Source organism: Nothobranchius furzeri, chromosome 11 (genome assembly GCF_043380555.1).
Source record: "Nothobranchius furzeri strain GRZ-AD chromosome 11, NfurGRZ-RIMD1, whole genome shotgun sequence".
NCBI lineage: Eukaryota > Metazoa > Chordata > Actinopteri > Cyprinodontiformes > Nothobranchiidae > Nothobranchius > Nothobranchius furzeri.
The window spans coordinates 49,841,628-49,863,498 of record NC_091751.1 but is presented as its reverse complement, the minus strand read 5'-3'; the positions used below and the strand labels follow the sequence as shown (position 1 = coordinate 49,863,498).

General features: G+C 40.6%; 1 protein-coding gene across 9 annotated transcripts in view; it reads left to right on the top strand.

Annotated features, from left to right (window-relative positions):
* obscnb (obscurin, cytoskeletal calmodulin and titin-interacting RhoGEF b) overlaps positions 1-21,871 on the top strand; it is a 65,842-nt gene that overhangs the window by 18,214 nt on the left and 25,757 nt on the right. For 2 of the 9 annotated variants that reach the window (XM_070541652.1, XM_070541651.1), the window contains exons 26-48: positions 455-724; positions 813-1,079; positions 1,168-1,434; positions 1,550-1,816; positions 1,894-2,163; positions 2,349-2,618; positions 2,788-3,054; positions 3,705-3,971; positions 4,173-4,439; positions 5,936-6,202; positions 6,412-6,678; positions 7,325-7,399; positions 7,814-7,888; positions 8,173-8,268; positions 13,473-13,739; positions 13,881-14,147; positions 14,230-14,496; positions 14,872-15,141; positions 17,857-18,123; positions 18,326-18,604; positions 18,942-19,199; positions 19,360-19,626; positions 19,891-20,163. In XM_070541652.1, the coding sequence (XP_070397753.1) occupies positions 455-724; positions 813-1,079; positions 1,168-1,434; positions 1,550-1,816; positions 1,894-2,163; positions 2,349-2,618; positions 2,788-3,054; positions 3,705-3,971; positions 4,173-4,439; positions 5,936-6,202; positions 6,412-6,678; positions 7,325-7,399; positions 7,814-7,888; positions 8,173-8,268; positions 13,473-13,739; positions 13,881-14,147; positions 14,230-14,496; positions 14,872-15,141; positions 17,857-18,123; positions 18,326-18,604; positions 18,942-19,199; positions 19,360-19,626; positions 19,891-20,163 (5,607 nt within the window). Of the gene's footprint in view, positions 1-454; positions 725-812; positions 1,080-1,167; positions 1,435-1,549; positions 1,817-1,893; positions 2,164-2,348; positions 2,619-2,787; positions 3,055-3,704; positions 3,972-4,172; positions 4,440-5,935; positions 6,203-6,411; positions 6,679-7,324; positions 7,400-7,813; positions 7,889-8,172; positions 8,269-9,351; positions 9,421-9,971; positions 10,065-13,472; positions 13,740-13,880; positions 14,148-14,229; positions 14,497-14,871; positions 15,142-17,856; positions 18,124-18,325; positions 18,605-18,941; positions 19,200-19,359; positions 19,627-19,890; positions 20,164-21,871 lie in introns of all 9 variants that reach the window. The other 7 variants (XM_070541654.1, XM_070541653.1, XM_070541656.1 and 4 more) reach the window with 7 other exon arrangements.

Here is a 21,871-nt window from a genome sequence, read left to right as displayed (position 1 = left end):
TTGTGTATATTTAAATACGTACATTAATCTCCCATAAAAAGCCATCTAACTTCGTCAGTGAGGCACAGATACATTTAGTGACATGCAATAATCTACTAATGAGATGCAAGGGTTGATTTATTTCTGTCATTTTGGTACAAGCCTCACCTACTAAATAATTAAGACAAAACTTCTTTTAAAAAAAACTACATGATTAAACTTAATTGTTACTGTTGGCGTTGATTTGAGAATCTTTAAAAATGATCATTTGTGTGTTAAAGATTCACTCTGGTGCTCATGATTTATTTATTTGTATACAATATTATGTTTTATTACACGTATACCAGTGTAGTATTGAATATTATTTCCAGTTAGATTAGTTGTGAGGTTTTACCATTAAAATTAACATAACCTAAAATTCTGAATCGATTTCTCTGGCTTCCACTAAACTCTCATTTCTTTGTGACCTCTGCAGAGCAGTCCATAAGTATTGTGCGTGAACTTAGTTCAGTAGAGGTGACAGAGCCCTTCGCAGCTGTGTTTGAAGTTGAAATCAGTATGGAACTGGTGAAACCTCCTACATGGACTTTGAATGGAGTTGCTGTTCAGGAAGGTGCTGATGTTGAGACGGAGAAAGAAGGCACCCTGCACCGTCTCACCTTCAAAAAGACCAAAGCATCAATGACGGGACCTGTGCAGTTTACTGCTGGGAAGAGCAAATCTTTAGCTCAGCTCAACGTTAAAGGTACATTTGTGAAATTGCATGTTTATGTGATTGTATTGTCGTTGTACTGTGCTACTGTGACTGATCACATGTTGTTCTGTGAATTTAGAGCGTCCACTTGAGATTGCAGTACCCATTAAAGATGTGACAGCAAAGGAAAAAGGCTCTGCAACACTCACTTGCAAATTTTCAGCAGTACCCAAAGAGGTTAGTTGGTACAAAGGTCAGATATGTCTGACGACATCTGATAAGTACAGCATGAAGCAAGATGCTACAAGGGCCCAACTTATGATTGGAAAACTGACAGCCGAGGATAGTGGAGAGTATCGCTGTCAGTCAGGACCTGCCGAGACCAAAGGCACCCTTACCGTCGAGGGTACGTTTTTGCTTTTATTACCACCAACAATATTTACATAAAAATACATTATAATAAAAGTACCTGCTGTGCTGTTTCTACTACCCAGTCCGTGACATAAAAATCACCAAGCACCTGGTTGATACAGAAGTTGACGAAGACAACGATGCAGCGTTCACCTGTGAGATTAACTATGCAGATGAAGAGGTGCAGTGGCTTCTCAATGACAAGGTGCTCTTCACAAATGAAGTCAACACCATCACACATGAGGGGAAGGTCCACAAGCTCACACTGAAGAATTTAGCTCCTCAGGATGGGGGTACCATCACCTTTCAAGTCCGTAAATTGAAAGAGTCTGTCATGCTCAGGGTTAAAGGTCAGGATAGTACTCACTTTGATACCAAATGCATTTGTTATAGATTTGGACTGAACACATCAACAGATAACAACACATATATTGCTCAGTCACTTCTTTCTTTACTGTCCTGCAGAGAAACGTGCTGTGTTCCTCAAGTCTCTGGATGATGTCACTGGAGAAGAGAAGGGCATGATAACCTTGGCTTGTGAGGCATCCAAGCCAAGGGTTTCTCCAACATGGAGGAAAGAGGGAAAAGTCCTAAAAGCCGGACCAAAATATGAGCTTCTTCACACAGGCAAGTCTTTGGGACTGATCATCAAGGATGCCACCAAAGATGATGCTGGCGAGTACAGCTGTGATCTTGGCACAGAGGTTTCCAAGTCAAAGGTCACTGTAAGAGGTGAATATCCTGTTTGAACATGGATGGTTTGGTGTGGTCACACACAGCAGTAATTTATCAATTGATTTTTGTTGCAGAAATTGGTATTGGTATAACAAAATGGTTGAAATCAGCTGAGGTGAATGAAGGAGACAGCTGCAGCTTCGAGTGTATTCTTTCTCGTGAGAGCACTGATGAGTGTTCATGGAGTGTTAACGGCCAAGCTGTTAAAAACGGCGGCCGCTTTAAGATCACCTGTCAAGGACGCAAGTACACTCTGACCGTAAGAGATGTCGTGCCTGTTGATGCTGGTGAGGTGGTTTTCAGCATTAAAGATCTGAGCTCCAAAACAACATTAAAAGTTGAAGGTAAGCTAAACAAATTATATTTTTAAGTCTTCTGTTTCCTTTGGGAAATATCTGTGTCTCTGGGTGTTGAGCTAAATTAAAAACCCTTTTTTAAAGTGGTGTTAACTTGGTTTATGTTTGTGACATAATAAGCTTTAATGCCCACTAAAGTCTTAAAGTAAACCTTTTCCATCATATTTTCACAGGAAAAGCATCTTCTTTATCAAAAGGACTTCAGAATATTTCTGTAGTTCAAGGTGAAGATGCTGTGTTCATCTGTGAGGTGACACAGTCTAGTTCTACTGTAAAGTGGTCCAAAGAAGGCAAATCCATCAGGAAAAGCCAGAAGTATGAGCTCAGCCAACAGGAGAAGCTCATGAAGCTGATTATCCATAATGTGTCTGCTGAAGACTCTGGAGAATACAGCTGTGAAGTTGTTGGAGGTGCAACTACAAGAGCCAAGCTTGAAATTAAAGGTAGTAAAAATTAAATTAAATTTTCTGTTTTTTAGTTTTTTGACAGAAGACGAGCCTTTGGTAGGCTCAGGTAGGACAACACATTATTATGTTTTCATACAATAAAGCTGACTAATACCTTTGCCATTTAAAAAATTGGTTATAAGGTCATAATAATATTTTATAACAGAACCAATCCACAAATTTACCAAAGTGTTGGAGGACATCCAAGCTGATGAACAGAGCTCTGTGACCTTGAAGTGTGAAACAGCACAAACCCCAGCCTCAGTGACGTGGCTCAAAGGCCACACGGAGCTCAAGCCTGGAGGTCGATACGTGATGTCCCAGAAGGAGAAGGTCTTAAGTCTCACCATTAAAAACCTGGAGGAGAAGGATACTGACATCTACACGTGTGATGTGGGCACCGCTAAGAGCATGGCAAAAGTGACAGTTAAAGGTAAGAACTTAAATATGAGTTGGGGTAAAACAAATATTTCACAGTCACTTTCATTGTTTGGTTACATAGACGAGACCTAGGTATGCGTATCCAGTTTGAGGCACAGTGTGGAAAAACATTTGAATCTTAAGTGCCGTGCAATTCAGTATAGGTATTGCATCTATGGTAGACAACATGCATCAAATAGGCAATGGGTCATTGTGGCAGTGCACGCACGGCTGCGGGGGAGAGGGAGACGCTGTAGCATTGACATTACTCAGGGGGTCACACACAGAAAACACCACATGCCAGCTTTCAACCGTCTGGACGTTTTATTTACCGTTTCTGCTGCTTTGCTGCTTCCTGCATTTGGGGAATCGAGAGCCCTGTCCTTGTCCTGTGAAAATGTGTAGAACGGCTCTGATCAGTCATTTGCAACAGTTGTCTTTTCACTCCACTGCAGCCGCTTCCACCTCTTCTACAGCTGCTGCCAATTCTACTGCTTCTGGTGTTGTGTCACTCGTCCCTCTTTGTGCCTATATGTTGCAAAACCCGCTGTCATCAAAAGATGCAAACCACCAGCGTTTGTCTTGTTTTTATGTTTATGTCGTATATTTGCTTCCCTATGTCATGGAATACAGTTGATTGATTACAAATTAATAAATACTCAGTTCAACCAGTGACCTTCAAGCAGAAGATGGAGAACCAGGAGGCTGAAGAGGGAGCCAGTATTACTCTGAGCTGTGAGCTCTCCAAACCTGGAGTTCCAGTGGAGTGGAAGAAGGGAACACAGGTCCTGAAGTCTGGAGAGAAGATCCAGATGAAGCAGAAGGGATGTGTGAATGAACTCCTCATTAACAAAGCGGCACCAGAAGACAGTGGAGATTACAGCTGTGTGTGTGGAGACCAGAAGACTACAGCTAGTCTTAAGATCTCGGGTAGGATGATTTTTTAATGGAAAAAAAGATTCATTATTTTGCTTTTATTTAGAAAACCAAGTAGAATCTGTTTGCACTTGCACACGTGTTAGCACTTTTGGAAAGTCTACAGTAACACTGCAGTCTTTATATTTACATTTTTTTTTTACTATAACACGCAACTGATATTTACTGATAGTTGACCAAATATTAAACACTCAGCCCAACCAGTGACCTTCAAGCAGAAGATGGAGAACCAGGAGGCTGAAGAGGGAGCCAGTATTACTCTGAGCTGTGAGCTCTCCAAACCTGGAGTTCCAGTGGAGTGGAAGAAGGGAACACAGGTCCTGAAGTCTGGAGAGAAGATCCTGATGAAGCAGAAGGGATGTATGAATGAACTCCTCATTAACAAAGTGGTACCAGAAGACAGTGGAGACTACAGCTGTGTGTGTGGAGACCAGAAGACCACAGCCAGCATCAAGATCAAGGGTAGGAGGATTTATTTAGGGGGAATATGTGGGATATTTATTTGTTATGTTTTACGTTTAAACATCTGTATGTAATCTGTAATACAATGGGGCAAAATGTTTTTGGCTGCCACCGACTGGCCAAGTTGTCCCACCTAAAAAGTCGAGAGGGGTCTGTAATTTCTATTTTAGGTACACTTTAATTGTGATAAACAGAACTCAATAATCTCAGAAAATCACACTGTATGGTTTTTAAAGAATTTATTTATATAATGGTACAGAAAATAGGTTTTGAGAGCCTACAAACAAACAAGAATTACAACCCTCACAGACATGTCTACACCTTCAAACATCCAGACTGGGACCACAGTGACAAAGGTTACCATTAACAACACACTAAGACGTTGTGGATTAAAATCCTGCAGCACTCAACGCTTTGTTTGTCCATTCTGGCCATGTGAAAGCGCTCTATAAATAAAGTTGATTTGATTTGATTTGAAATGTCCCCCTGCTTAAGCCAGCACATGTCCAGGCCCATCTAGAGTTTACCAGAAACCATGTGGATGATCCACAGGTGGATTGGACAAATGTCATGAGGTCAGATAAGACCAAAGTGGAACTCTTTGGTATAAATGACACTTGTTGTGTTTGGAAGGGGAAGAATGCAGAGTTGTATCTCATGAACAACATCACCACTGTGAAGCATGGGGGTGGAAAGATTATGATTTGGAGCTACTTCTCCAAAAGGGGACAGGATGACTGATAACTATTAAGGAAAAGATGAATGAGGCCATGTGTCGTCAGATTTTAGGCATAAACCTTCCATCAGGGAGAGCACTGAGAATGAAACATGGCTGGATCTTCCAGTACGACAATGATCCCAAACAGATCACCCGAGCAACAAAGGAGTGGCTACATAAAAATCATTTTAAAGTTCTGGAGTGGCCTAGCCAGTCTCCTGACCTTAAGCCAATTGAGAATCTGTAGAGGGAGTTGAAAATGTATGCTGCCTTGCAACATCCCTAAAACATCACAGATCTAGAGAAGATCTGCAAGGAAGAAAGGACCAAAATACCAGCTACAGTGAGTGCAAACCTGGTGAACACCTGCAGAAAAAGTTTGACCTCTGTCATCGCCAACCAAGGTTACATTTCAGGATACAAAGTGAACTTTTCTAATTGACCAAATACTTATTTTCTGCACCGTTATGTAAATAAATTATTTAAATATCACACAATCTGATTTCCTACATTATTTTATTTTATTTTTTTGTATATTCTGTTTCTCACAGTTGAAGTGATGAAAATTACAGACCTCGCCCATTCTTTAAGTAGGACAACACGCACAGTCGGTGGCTGCAAATACTTTTTTTTAGCCCCAGCCCTTTCAGAAAGTCTACAGTTTTCTTTGGGGTACAGAGTTTGTCTGTTTGTGTTTTTCTTGTTTTACTTTATCTGTTTTTTTCTCTTATTTTGCTATAACACTCAATTTGTTATCGACCAAATATTAAACACTCAGCCCAACCAGTGACCTTCAAGAAGAAGCTGGGGAGTCATGAAGCTCAAGAGGGAGCCAGTATTACTCTGAGCTGTGAGCTCTCCAAACCTGGAGTTCCAGTGGAGTGGAAGAAGGGAACACAGGTCCTGAAGTCTGGAGAGAAGATCCTGATGAAGCAGAAGGGATGTGTGAATGAACTCCTCATTAACAAAGTGGTACCAGAAGACAGTGGAGACTACAGCTGTGTGTGTGGAGACCAGAAGACCACAGCCAGCATCAAGATCAAGGGTAGGAAGACACAGTCAACTAATATATTTGAGCCAGTTTTGTATTCAATAAATTATGATTTGTATATTTTGAGCCTATATGTTGCAAAACTTGCTGTCATCAAAAGATGCAAACTGCCAATGTTTGTCTTGTCTTCAGTCTTGTGTTGTATATTTGCTTCCTTATGTCACTGAATGCTACTGCCTGATAACAAATCGATAAACACTCAGCCCAACCAGCGATCTTCAAGCAGAAGATGGAGAACCAGGAGGCTGAAGAGGGAGCCAATATTACTCTGAGCTGTGAGCTCTCCAAACCTGGAGTTCCAGTGGAGTGGAAGAAGGGAACACAGGTCCTGAAGTCTGGTGAGAAGATCCAGATGAAGCAGAAGGGATGTGTGAATGAACTCCTCATTAACAAAGTGGTACCAGAAGACAGTGGAGACTACAGCTGTGTGTGTGGAGACCAGAAGACCACAGCCAGCATCAAGATCAAGGGTAGGAGGATTTATATTTTAACGATTTTTCATCACTATCATAAACTTTTTCACTTTTGTTCTCAAAGTACTTTGTAACTTGAGCCATAACAACTTTTACAGTTGACAAGATTTTGTTTGGACTGCTGAACCCAGACCAGCAGCCTCTGCCTTGGCTTCAAAAGTTCTTTTTTGCCTACTTTGAAACGTTTATTTTCCCCCAGGACTTTCTTCATATTTTTTGAACCACCAATTGAAATTCCTCTTGCAGCTTGTTAGCAGATGTGTATGCTTGCAATGTTCTCCTTCCTTTTGGGTGTTTTGGCTTTACCCTTTGGTGCATTTGAAATGATAAAACCAACACAAGAGGCTTTTTGTAAAGGCCTTGTAGCTTGGCATACTTGCTCGCTGTTGCTTCCATTCGTGTCTTAGTTTTAAGTTGTTGGTGACCATTTTCACCATACACACTGGACGTTTGCTCATTTTTTTGTGTGCTGCCTTTGAGACAGGGCGGTTCACACTTTTGTATATCCTTATGAATAACTAACAACCTTTATTTTATTGTTTATCAAACAATTCATCAGATTATATTTGGTTTTCTGCTCTGTTCATAATGTAGATGATCAAAATATACTAAGGCAGACTTAACTGTAATTATTTCCTCTCAGCTGTGAAGCTGTCTGTTCCTCCCTCAGCTGCTGAACCAGAGTCCAAGATGCAGGAGACCAAAGAAAAAGCTGAAGGTATGCAGAAAAGTTAGCTAAGATGATGCAGAATTTTGTTTATTAATGCAAAGTTAAGATAGATGTATTTATCTTGGGTTTCACATCTTGTGGTTCAGTTAGTGTGCCTCCTGCTGTGTTCTTTGTCAAATGTGTATTTTGTCACTCAGCATTAAAATGTTTGCTTTACCCTCAGTGCTTTATACTGTTCAGCTCAACTCAGGAGCAGGAAATGAAAGGAAATTGTTTATTTTTAATTTAATGTCATGCTAATGAGTTACAAATTACAGCTGTCCTTTTCTGGAGTTTACATGTCAGCACAGTAGTCCATGCATTTCTCTGTGGTTTGTGGATTGTTTCCAGTTTTACAGAAAATAAAACACTAAATGGTGTAGTTAACTGATTTGGCATTTCTGTGTCACACCTGCATTTCAGTCAAGATGAGTGAAACTTCATCTGTAGCTGGTAACGTCATTCAGAAGAGGCAGGAGATAAATGAAACTGTGGAAGGTAATCTTTCAAAATTCCTACGCCCTTTTTCTTATACAACCTTTTATGTTTTTGCCTACTAGCTGTTTTTTAATCTGATCTGTGTCTCTTTTTGTTGCGTATTTTAATTTAAAACATTTAAAGTTTTGTGATATGTCAACATTTTCTCGTTTCTGCCGTCTGGCTTATCATCGCTCTGTAGACAAGCTCGAACCCATTCACTGTGTGTCTATCTTGATGAAATCTGCACCTCGTGCAGCTGTGGCTTTCTTGTGTGAAATTGAAATTGTGGTGAATCATTATAGCTGTGACACTGCCAGCTACTGGAGAGGCCCCTAAACAGCAGATTCTCAATCAAGAGGTTCAGCGAGGTTCAAGAGAGCTTGAAATGGGACGTGAAGGTACTGTGATGAGTTTGCATGTATCTGTTGGAGACTGACATCTAGCAACGCATCAGATTCATGGCTTGTAAAATATAGTTAATGGTACAATATGTAAGAATTTTGCAGTGAAATAATCACAAATAGTCTAATATCTCAATCATGTTGGAAGGAAGGTTCATTGAAACAGATTTTCTTCTTTGCCATCAGGGGGGTTGTCCATTTTCCTCTTTTCAAAATGGCCTAATTGGGACGTCACTGTTTACAATCTGTGAACCCAGTACTGAGTCCAACTCCGTAATTTTATACCGACCGGCAAATGCAGCAGCGGTTCATAAAGATCCTAAGCTAGTGACACTATTTCTTGTACACCTAAGAAGACACGTGATCTTTTTTATGAAATGCTAGAGGCTAACATTGAGCTAACAACGCTAATGATAAATTATAATAGTTGGCTCAAAAAAATCTCAACAAATTTTTTCTATTACCAACAACTTGATATTTCAATAAAATGTATTTATCTGCATATCAACTGACTGTGACTCAACTACACCTGTCACCTAGGATCTTCTGGCGCTAATCCATAGTTGGCAACAGCCACGAAACGTACAGAACCGTAGTGAGAAAGTCACTCGTTTCGTTCAGACACTGGGCTGCAATGCCCAAATTTGACAACGGGATGTCATACTTACATAATGCACCATTAATGTGAATGCAGATTAAAAATATTGGGAAAATGGCTGTTCAGTTAGTCGTTAGTGTTTGTCTTGCTATTTGATTGTCTGCTGTTTACCCAGAAAGTAGGTGTTAGCTCAAATCAATCATTTGTCTTCTTTAGCTGAGAGTTTATGACACCAAATGTAATGTCAGTTCATTGCATTTTGGTGTGGATTGTTGTGCTCTGGTTTTCTAATTTCGTTGCTTTTTAAAGACAAAAATAGCTTAGACTCTGACTTTATTTATTTGACATGAGAACATGTCTCAGTAGCAGTGTTGTAAGCAGGTGACTTTCTAATTACTTCTGATTTAGCTCCAGCTGGAAGTTCTGTTTGGATCAATGCACTTATTTCTGTAAAAGAGTGAGGTTTTTGTGTTTTATCTCAGCTGACAAGCCTTTTACTGGAACGGTTGTCAAACAAGCTCAAAGCCAGGGGACCAAAGAGCCAGCACAAGGTAGCACCAGCATGCTGGCTGTGTGTGCCTCTCAGTCGGTGTGTTGCCACTTCAGTGTTTTCTTGTTATTAAACGGTCCATCTTTATTTATCGTGTTGTACCTATGTGTTAAATGGTTGGCTGCAGCTTGTCTATGTCATTTTCCTGAATTGTATGAATACATTTCAAAAAGTTGTAATAACTTGGTACGTCAATTTAAAAATGCTTTTATGCTTCATAAGTCAAACTTCAGTTCCTACGTATATTTTGGTTACATCTGTGACTATACGTTTTTAGTTTAATGTGGTTTTATTTAAGTGGAATTGTAGAACTTGGCAAGCAGAATCAGTTTGTTTAGCAACTTGTCTCACAAAAAGTTGTGTCTTAATGTTTCCAGGCTACACACACATTACTGAAATAATAAGTGTTTAATACAAAGTATAAGATTAGTTGGATTTTTGCTGCATGGAGGCTGGTTGTTGGAGCAGTGTGGGTTGTCTTTGTTTTTGTTGGTCGTGTCCGTGTTCGGTTTTAAGTATTTCATTGCCGCTGGTGTTTTCCTGTGCCTTTAGCTGTGACTGCAATAAAAACCGGAGCCTGTGAAGATGAGCAACTCAAACAGGAGACTGAGAGAAGTTCAACAGAACCTAAAGTGGAAGGTGAAGGTAAAGTGATGAGAGATGAAATGGGCTTTGTTTGGCATGGTGATGATAACTGTGGGTGTTGCAAACATGTAAATTTGGGCTTATGAAACAAACAAAAACCACTCTGTGAAAGATCAGTTTATTTGATTCTACAGAAGAACATTATTTAACATGCAGAGTTGTAAACAGGCAACTTTCATTTGTGATTATCTGAACTTAGGTTCTAGTTTGTGGCTGTCTTCAGAACAAATAGCTCATCTCTATAGATAAATGTAGAGTTTTGTTCCAGCTGATGAAGCAAATTTGGCTCAAGAACATTTGTGTTACGATCCCCTAAAGTAAACATCCAAAAATCCACACAGATGGCTGCAGTAGCAACAGTAAGTCTACCATTGGCCTGAAGAGTGTGTCTGGCCAATCACAGTGCACTTTTGTTTAGGTGCACTTAGCACCAGAGCTGCAATGGAGAAAAACTACAAAGATGGCATTGGCTCAAGAACGGCGCTTGTTTGAAATAGCTCTGGCACTCTTTAGACTTGGACTTTCCTTTGAGACATGATCAGATAGATGTACTTTAGTCCATTATTCAGAAAAAGGATGTGTTTGCTTCTTTTCTCTTTTTTTATGGTGTATGGCGAACTGCTCTATTGGCTGATTTCCACAGTGATGAATACGTTGCGTTGTTTGTTGCTCCTATTGGTCATAGCGCTGACAGTTTAAAAGACAACCATAGATTACGCCCCACGACTGAGAGCTTTCTATTGGTCGTGGCCATACATTTACATGTATAGAATGACAAAATAGGTTATTTTTGGACAAAACTTGAACCCACACATTGTGTTTGATCTGATCTTCTGTGTGAGATAACAGAGAATGATTGGAGTACTTATTCCTGCATTACTGCTGTAGTGATCTGTAGTTTGTATATTTATACACTGTAATTAGATCTAAATATTATAATCAGAAGTGGTTGTTTTTATCATCAGGGAGTTTACTTAAACACTTTGTATTGACTGAGAGACAAGAAAAGAGAGAGTTGGGATCGTTTAAGAATCTTTAATTTCTATAATTAAGAATTCAACAATCTACCAGGACTATCTCAATGATGGATGCATATGGATTTGAATGTTATAGTGTTGGTGCGTGTGTGTGTGTGTTGTTCAGAATCTCTAGGCTGACGTAGCGAATCTGGTTGTTATGACTAGGCTACCACGAGGCTTCAGAAGCTGATGACATGAGCAGCCATTTAGCCGTAACTACGTACCCTGTGGAACCTCCCGTGTAGATCAGGAATTGCCAGGTCTTTGGACCTTCAGGTGTACTGGAGCTGGTGAAACAGCGGTCGCAGCACTACAAAGCCCGTCTGTGGGTCGACTCCCGGTATCAGCGGCAGGCGTCAGCGAGTTCGCTCTTATTTTGAAGGGACGTCGTCTTGTTGTTCAAACGACGGAAATCTCCAGCTTGACAGTTCTCAGCTTAAAGTAGAAAGTGCATCTGGCCAGGCTGCCCCTCTCTTTTGCGGTGATGGATCGAGAGCTGGTTGAAAACTACATTGAGAGTATGATGTAACTCCTTTGGAGCTCAGATCGAACAGAGCTGAGGTTAAAATGGAACTGAGTATAAAATGGCGTTGCCTTGTTTTATATCCCCTAGTTGTTTACAAATCTTAGTAAACCGGATTGGATAACTTCATTAAACAACCCAGATTCTGCCCTACGACAGACGAAAGTTCTGATTGGTTGAGAACAATGTGTCATGCGTTTCCATGTTAATGTAGATCAGTCTGTCTGGTGCAGTCCTGTTTATTCATTAAACACATAACTCATGACATCTTTATTTCACAGATCATTCACCTGATTATTATTGATCAAAATATGCCTTGATTAGCTTTATCACGAATAAAGTACTTTGATTAATTAATGGAAAGCGTTCTTCTTCTCTTCTTCTGTCTCTTCTCCTGGAATGTAAACATACTGAAACCAGCATCCGACCTTGGCGATTCCTACACGTTGTTGCTGTGTGAAGGGGCAGCTGTTAAGGGCAGACAATAGGATCTTAATAACGCTACACTGCTCTCTGTGTTCATGTCTCACAGGTAGACAATGCTGATTTTAATGCTATTCATCACTTCCTGTAAAGAATCCTGTAATGAATGAATAATATGATGCTGTTACAGATAACATCCACCTTGCAGATGCACTGATAGTTGTCGTCTGATTGCTAGCTGATGCAGATGCAGATCTGTGATTATCAAGTCTTTCATAAAAAGGAATTAGATTAACATTTTATTGTTACTCGTTGTACAGCTGCGGCTTGAGGTAGCAGCCATCAGAAGGTTGGCATTTAAAGCTTGGCTTTCAGTCCACCTTATGCAAGGAAAAGATGTAGAGAAATGATTGATTTTAATTCTCTTTTTTTTCTATTCATTTGTTTCATTCAAAGTGTTAAAAAAAAAATATATATATATATATATATATATATATATATATATATATATATATATATATATATATATATACAAACAACATACATGAACATGAACACCAAACAATTTGAATGAAAAGGGGCAGAAGGAAGACATATCTTATATTATCTGCCCCTATTTACAAACCAAACTTTTTAATAATGCTTCTATACAATTCTCAATAAACAACAAAACAAAACAAAACCAAAGATTAATATTCTTAATTATATTATATTCTTTTAACTTACAGACCTAATCAGACACCCACTGAATTTAGGTTATTGTAGTTCTGTAATACACTTGATTTGATACATTTTCTAAATATATTTAGTGACTTTGATTCTTTTATGTCTTTGGTAAGGCTGTTCCATATTCTCACACCATTTGCAGAGATAGTCGTTTCCTTCATTCTGGTTCTAAACTTTGGTTTTTTAAATACTTCAGTTCCTTTTAAGAAATAATGACTGACTCTTTTTTCAAACATTTTCTGAATGTTGGTGGGTTAAATTCAAGTTAAAGGTGCAGTTTGTAAAATGTTACAACCTGATTCCTACTTTCATTCTTGGTCATTTATTTTAAAGCCAACACCCGTTGTTGTGGTCTTTTGCACAGACTTTTGACGATTTAGACATTGATTTAACTGGATAAGAAGTAGGAAGATGCATATTGACAGTTGGTTTCATTATTTATATTTTGAAGAAAACTGTTATCTCACTTTTAATGCTTACAAAGCTAGAGTCTGTGCTGTTTTTCTTCACCACAAATGTCTTTTCTATTTGTAGTTGTTTTTTTTACTTATTTATCCTAATTAGATATTATTCAATAGTTGTTGGATGCTGATGCCACTACTTGTGCATGTATGCACATGTACATGCACATTAGAATACAAATGTTTCCCTTTATTTTGGGATAAAACTTAAAGGACCTCCTATCACCAATAAGTATTTTGATCCTCCAATTCCCAGATGTCCCCGTTAGATGCATTCAAGACCTGGAGAGTCAAGAATGTGAGGAAGGAAAAAGCGTGACGCTGCAATGTGAGCTTTCTAAACCTGGACTTCCCATCAAGTGGAAGAAAGGAGGAGAAGTCCTAACTTGTGGAGAAAAGTACCACATGAAACAAGCAGGACTGAATTATGAGCTTCAAATTCTTGATTTGACTCCTGGAGACACAGGAAGATATTCATGCTGCTCAGAGGACACCCTAAGCTCAGCATTTCTTGTTGTAAATGGTATGATGAGCCCTAACCCATCCTCCATCTCGTTTTCCATCTCATTGTCCTTGTGCGTCGCTCTTTCCATCTCTTACATTTCGGTGTCATTTTCCCCTTTTTTCATTCTCTGATTTTTCTTTTATGATTTCAAATGTTTAGCTCGTCCAGTGTTTTTCATAAGAGACTTGGAAAGCCAGACGGTGCAAGAGGGAAACAGTGTCACTTTAAACTGTGAGCTTTCAAAATCTGGTGTTGCTTTGGAGTGGAGGAAAGGAGAACTTGGCCTTTGTCCTTGTGGCAAGTATGGAATTAGACAAACAGGACATCAGGCTATGCTAGTAATCCATGACGTAGATCCAGAGGATTCTGGGAGCTATACGTGTGACACTGGTGAATGCCAAAGCACAGCACAAGTAGCTGTGAAGGGTATGCTAGTTGCAGCTTATTTTATTGTGAAACTAATGTGAAAAATCTCTCAAAATTTGCTCCTGTCTTTAATTTCCCACAGCCAAGCCTGTCTTGTTCAGAACCGAGCTACAGAACCTTGAAAGACAAGCTGGAGAGGCGGCTACTTTTCACTGTGAGATCACAAAACCAGGAGCCGATGTGGTCTGGAGGTACGGTGACAAGGTGCTGACCACCAGTAGCAAGTATCATCTGAAACAGGAAGGGACAGTGGTCAAACTTATTGTCTGTAAGCTGCAGGGAGCTGACTCAGGAGAATACTCCTGTGATACAGGCCACCAGAAGACGTCAGCTGTCCTCACGGTGATGGGTAGGCGTTCTTTACTCAAGACTTCCTTTCTTGCATCACCTGGACTCCCACCTACCTGTCTGTTATTGCTTTATCTTGTTGACTGGCTTCTTCCAAAGCAACACAAGCATGGAGTTGTGAACCCGCCATGTAACCATCATTTTAGTCATTTCTTAACTGCACATTTAGAAAATTCCTTCTAATTCTGAGCACTTTACCTAAAACCTCCAGTTTTCACATTACAACACTGAACTTGAACTCTTGTTAGTTCTTGTCTTCTTCCTCTATAACAACTCACCAAACCCCATTTTTTCTTCACTTGATACTCATGATGACATTTAATTCCCACAGCTTGAACTGTCATTTTCTCTCTGTTGACGTGTCTTCCTCAAACAGCTGCTGAGGTTGAAATACTGAAGTTCTTGGAGAGCTGTGTTGTACATGAGGGGGAAGATGTACACTTTGAGTGTCAACTTTCTCATACGGAGACGCCACAAGTTCAGTGGAAACTCCAAGATGTTCCACTGCAGAATAATGAAATGAACCTGATCAAATCTGAGGGCCGAGTGCACAGCCTCACACTTAGAGGCGTAACTGCTGCTGACTCTGGAACAGTCACTTTCTCTGTGGGAAACCACACTTCCACCGCCTCTCTGACTGTCAGAGGTAGGGGAGGCAGAGGTGTTTTATTTCTCAGAAAGAAAAATGAGATTTGCCACTTGCTTCAATTTTGACTTCTGCTTGCTTTGGTCCTTTTTTCTTGTGGAACACATTTATCATATTTACATAGACTTCTTGAAAACATGATTGTGCTCACTTTGCCTTTCCATAATTCTGGAACATCAGGTGCTGATCTTGTTGGTCTTTCCACATAATGTCCTTGTTCAGTCATTTTCCCACTATACCTCAATGGAAAGCCTCCCCGTTTACCTATGTATTCAGTATCAAAATTACAAAGTATCACATTTGGTCATCTTGATGTTTAAGTGCTCCTTGAATTTAAAACCAGACTTACTTTTTGTTGAATATTAACAGCTTGGGGTATAATGTAGCATACTGAAAAGTTTCCTATGCAATCTAGCAGGGGTGCAGATAGGATTTTCAAACTGGGGGGGGACAAAGTTCCGATGTACCCTCCCCCAAACACACACACACACACACACACGCACGCACGCACACATACACATACACAAACTATTGCAAGTGCCTTAACTAGAGCTCAGTCATTTGGTGTAATTTCATCCAATGGTTTACGTAAAAACTAACACTTTTATATACGTGTTTGAAGCCATTATGCAGTGGAACACTGGCAACGAAGCTCTGCCTGATCAACACTATAAATGATAAATGATCTGCACTTGTATAGCGCCTCTCAGAGTAAGGACTCCAAAGTGCTTTACACTACAGTGTATCATCCATTCACACACATTCACACACACATTCACACACTGATGGCGCCCTGGGGCGCACTGACAGAGGCGCCCCACTATTTAAATCAGTCATTTGTTATTCTCCCAATCAAGTACTAACCAAAACCTCATGCTTTATGCAAAAAATTTAATGATTTTCAGCTTACCAATCTTTACAGAAAACATAAAAGCCCTAAAAAACTGCACTTAAAATATATTTAAAAAACAAAATTCACTTATCACTTAGAGCAGTGGTTCCCAACTTTTCAGCCTGACCAACAGATGTTCCTTCTTATTTTTACGTTACTTAGAAATTTTCATTATATTTGGAATTGTTTTTATTCATAAATAAATATATGAAGCTCTTTTTAAATTTTATATTTTACCTTTTTTATGATTATGTGGCACACTTTGACTTCCATACATAACGCATCGGCATCTGCCTCTTTTTTACGACTTTTTTTTTTTACATTGTCCCCACGTCTGTCACGTTTGCGGTGTTTTACCATCATTTCTACATCCATCACGTCCCAAAAAAGGTTAAACAAACATCAAGCCCAACGTTTGGAGCTTGTAAACTCCACACACCTCTCGTGCAGACAAAGTGATCAGTCAACGAAGACCAGACCTGCCGGCAATTATACGTTTTATCTAATATTTGCGCTCTTCATGTTGCGCGCATCTCCTCCTCTCCCCGACTGGGAGCCTGTCGGCTGGAGGCGTTTTTCAAACTCTAAAAACTCCAAAACTTTGCTCAGCCTGAAGGTTCCACACCCCCACTATCTTCTGGTGTAAAGTAGTAACTTCATGAGGGATTATATTTGTAGATGAGACTTGTTAAAGTCAGCAATGAGGCTTTGGCACTTATAACTGTAAGTCCCAACACTGACAACAATGTACTGAAACTAGAACCAACACGCATAAACAAACAGATCAGTCCCGCCTACTTACACTGTTGGTCTTTTTTAAATACGCAGTAATCGTTGCTTGCCTTTTTCGCTTCATCCTGCATCCTAGCAGCAACCACTTTGGCGCCTCTGGAGTCGGTGTTTGTTTACGTCATGCTGCATTCAATGTAATTGGAAAAATGAGCTTCAAGCGCTTAACCTCAGATTTTGTTTTCTTTCTGGCCTTAGTTGGGGGGGACGGATCGGGGTCGATCTGAATCTGGGGGGACAGATCCCCCCCGTCCCCCACCCTATCTGCCCGCCTGCAATCTAGGGCGGTGGGGTCTGAGTGACTTTTCAATAACCCAGTAAAAGGTCATTTTATTGTAAAAATGGTAAATGGCCTGTATTTGATATAGTGCCTTCTAGAGTCCTAGAACCCCCCAAGGCACTTTACAACACAATCAGTCATTCACACATTTACACACACATTCACACCCAGCCACAGCTGTCTTGGAGCACACCGACAGAGACGAGTCTGCCGTACATAGGCACCACCGGTCCCCCCGAACACCACCAGCAGGCAAGGTGGGTTAAGTGTCTTGCCCAAGGACACAACAACAGCGACAGACTGAGCGGGGCTCAAACCTGCAGCCTTCTAATTATGGGGCCGGCACTTAACCCCTGTGCCATCGTCACCCCAGTTTTACTCGCTCAAGAAAATTATTTAAAAATCTGAAAAAAGTTGCACAGTATCCATTTAAAATTCATGACATCATATGTTAAATCCATGTCACAAATCGAATGGGACCAGAAAATACATTTTATTGGTAAACAGACCCTCATTCACATTTTGGGCAGTAGTGGCCCCATGGTCTGGCAGTAGATGGGAGTGATTTATGCTCCAGGCTCAACGAGCAGTTTCTAATTGTAAAAAACAAAAACAAATTCTAGGAGACTTAATACATTTTGCACTGTCTGTATGATTGTTGACTTTGTGTGTTTTGTGGATGTCATGTTAGGATCTGAAAGGTCAACAAACGTTAAAAAGATGATTCATCTTAATAAGTTGGTCTTTCCGGCAGCATCTTCAGTATCCTTCAAGAAGGAGCTGGAAGATCAAGAGGCCAGAGAAGGAGGTGAAGCTACACTGTCCTGTGAAACGTCCAGTTCTGACTGTAAAGTGACCTGGAAAAAGAGCTCAACTGTACTCTCCCAGGGTGAAAAGTACACCATGCAGCAGAAGGATACCACCCATAGCCTGGTTATACACAAGCTGATGATGGAGGACAGTGGGGAATACATCTGTGAAACAGGAAGTGGGAAAAGCATTGCAACCTTAACTGTAAAAGGTAACAGACCACAGCTAAATCATTATCAGATCTAAAGGTCCATGAATTTATTGACCTTTAAATCAGCCTGTCCACTTCCATTGAATTTTCTAGGATCGTTCTTTGTCAGGAGACTAAATTTGCTAGATGTATAAGCCCTCATAGTGAAGACATTTGGAGGATCTGCTTAGACCTGACTTCTGACCTCCTATTTAACCCTCAGAACACGTACGCATTGTCCAAGAGCTCAGCGACATCACTGTGATGACGGGCAAGGATGCCATCTTTGAAGTTGAACTTTCGCATTCAGGCATCACTAATGGGGAATGGTGGCTTGGAGACAACCTCCTTCAAAATAATGATCTGAATCAAATGAGCAGTCACGGCAGACTGCACCGATTGGTGCTGAAGATGGTGACCACAGATGAATCGGGTGATGTTGCCTTCGTCGTTGGGGATGAGAAGAGCGTGGCTTTTCTTCTGGTTGAGGAGAAACCCAAAGGTAAAGAAGATGACATGTTCACTTAGGAAATTTCATCTTCACCTGTCTTCATTGGCAACTAAACTTTTTATGGATATCGTCGTCAACCACATTTTTAATTTTGTGCTTTACACTCTAAAATCAGTACCAATAAAATACTGGCAGATATTGTGTGATACATATATATATATATATATATATATATATATATATATATATATATATATATATATATATATAATGAAGCACCTTTGTATTTTTCTCAAAAATTAAAACAGAATAATTAAATTAGGATCATATAACAGCTGTTAAGATGAGAAAAGACTGCTTTTGAATCATGTCTTTCTCATGTTTTCAGTGCTAATAGTAGAGAAGCCCCATGATACGGTGGCATTAGAGGGTGAAACGGTCACTCTTGCCTGCAGCATCTCTGACCCAAATGCTACAGTCACCTGGACCAGGAACAAAAGGAGCATTCGAGAAGGTCTCAAATATGACCTGAAGAAGAATGGGGCAATCCACCAGCTTCGTATCCATAACCTGGTGTCTGAAGACTCAGGAACATATGTCTGCGACACAGGAGACGAGCAGTGTGATGTCACATTGACTGTACAAGGTAAAAAATCCTGAAGTTTTCTTTCCTTGATGATCAAATTCAAGACTGGAACTAATTGGGATCAAACCACTGAAGCATTTTTAAACTTTTGTCATCTGCCATGATGTCATACCCTTTCATCCCAGCATCTCGTCATATTTTCCCTTTTCAAACCCACCAGGTGCTCCAGTGTTCTTCCAGAAAGAGCTCAAGAACCAGAATGGTGTAGAGGGTGACAATATCACCCTTCGCTGTGAACTGTCTAAGCCAGGCATTCGGGTTGAGTGGAGGAAAGGAGGCATTGTCCTCCAGCCTGGTAAGAAGTACGAGATAAGACAGGAAGGACGCATTCAGGAGCTTTGTATACATAACCTGGAGCCTGAAGATCGTGGCTACTACACCTGTGATGCAGGAAATCAGCTCACTACAGCTTCTTTAGCAGTTCAAGGTAGCTTTCTTACAGTTTTCTTGCATTTGTCTGTCCGCCAAACTGTTTTTGTTTAAGTCAAAAACTGTGTGTGTGTGTGTGTGTGTGTGTGTGTGTGTGTGTGTGTGTGTGTGTGTGTGTGTGTGTGTGTGCGTGTGTGTGTGTGTGTGTGTGTGTGTGTGTGTGTGTGTGTGTGTGTGTGTGTGTGTGTGTGTGTGTGTGTGTGTGTGTGTGTGTGTGTGTGTGTGTGTGTGTGCGCGCGCGCGTGTGTGTTTCGTTCAACAGTGAAGGAGATCTTCATTGTAACTGGTCTTATGAACACTGACGTCTTTGTTGGGGAGTGGGCAACTTTCTCCTGCCAGCTGTCTGGCAGGGCTCCTGGTAAGGTGCAGTGGTGGTTGGATGGCACCTTGCTGGAGAGCAGCTCTGTCATTGAGATAGGCCAGGAGCAGTCCCACATCCACACAGTCACCTTTAAGAACCTGGCCACAGATGACTCTGGCAATGTCACCTTCAAAACTGGCAGTTTAACCTCATCGGCCAAGCTCTTAGTCAAAGGTATCTTGTTTAAGTATACTTCTCGTTTAGGGCTCTACAGAATTCAAAGGTCTCCTTTAAATTTAATGAAAGTAAAATGATGTGATGTTGCTGCCACTTAAACAGACCATAAAACTATTGGCAGTAGGGCTGCAACAAACGATTATTTGGATAATCGATGAATCGGATGGGGTCTCGACACGATTAATCGATTAATCAGATTACATAGGGACATTTTTAAAAGCTGTTAGGGAAACGTTATTTTTCTCCTTCCTTCACTTTATTAAACACAACATTATTAGAAAACAGTTCAATAGCAGAAAAACAACATGCCATCACCTAAATTGTCTTATAAGGTGTATAGACAGAGACCCTACGCTACACCTATCTGTGACCTAAAATGCTTGGTCCAAGTTAAACAGCTTAAAGAGCAAGTCAACCCCTACCAGAGTCTAACTCCACTCCCACTTCATGTTTGAAAAATGCAACACATGCTGTTGCCTGGCAGACCGAGAGGGCGGAGCCGCTAACAAATACACACACACACTCAGGCTCATGACAGCATTGTGACATCATAATGTACCAGTTTACATCATAGCATACTTCTTAGCTAACAGCGGTGGCAGATTTTAATTAAAATACAGTGCAGAGTTTTTACCTGACAACGGCACAACACTGCCAGTTTTAGGCAGAATATTTAAATTTTAACTAAGATGCACTGAAGTGCCAAATTATTGACGACACGTGTCTGCAGCATGATTAGACACTCGTTTATTTAGTTTATCAGCAAAAAAAGTTTATTTGGGGGTGACTTGCTCTTTAAGGGCAATTCTCATCTGTTTTGTTTGATCTCATCTGTAGACATTTATTATAATTGGGGATGTCAAACAACTAATTTTTCAATGTAATTAAACATAGGCTGTGAATTAATCAAAATGAATCACTATTTCCAAAAATGACTGAGAAATACCAAATAAAACAAAAGTAAATGAATGCCATCCTCCTTGCGATGATGCCCTGGGCAACTGCCATAAATTCACATCAAGAGATGCTGCTGATCATTCCAATGATTCCAAATAGACTCACATTAGGCCACATGAAAGCAACTGAACCCAAAAATATATTAACCAGTATATAACTGCACTCACACAACATGCCTGCAGCAACAGTTAGGACTCCTCCCTCCCTTTTAAAAGCGTTTTCGCTTCTGAGGACATTGTGGTTGTAAAGCCACATGCTAGTAGTCTGGCCCCGGTGTGATCAACCAGTTTCTGCGGGAATGTGACGGCGGAACCGGTTCGCAGCAGCGCGAGTCGCCCCCCCCCCCCCCCCCCCCCCCCGCCTATCTAATAGCGTCGCGCTTACAATTTTGTAGACTTTTTTTTACGAGCTTAGGGCATGTCTAGCCTGTGTGATAATTCGGGGCTTGGGTGAATCACTTTTGAAAAGTTTTTAACTTACCCGGACACCGAGCTCTCTCCTTCCTCGCTGATGATTCTGACATGCTTGCGTTTAAGATGCTGCATCATCACTGCAGCACTCCCGTGCCATGCTAAGTCTGACCTACAAACGTTGCAAGTAACGAATGTCTTCGCCTGATTTAACTGAAAATGCTCCCAAACTTTAGAAGTTTTTACTTTTTTTGGGTCTCGCTGCTTCTGCTATGGTCCTCTTTCAAACGCCTGCCGGCTCTCCGGTCTGCGTGCAACGGCGGGCGTGAGGGGAGGGG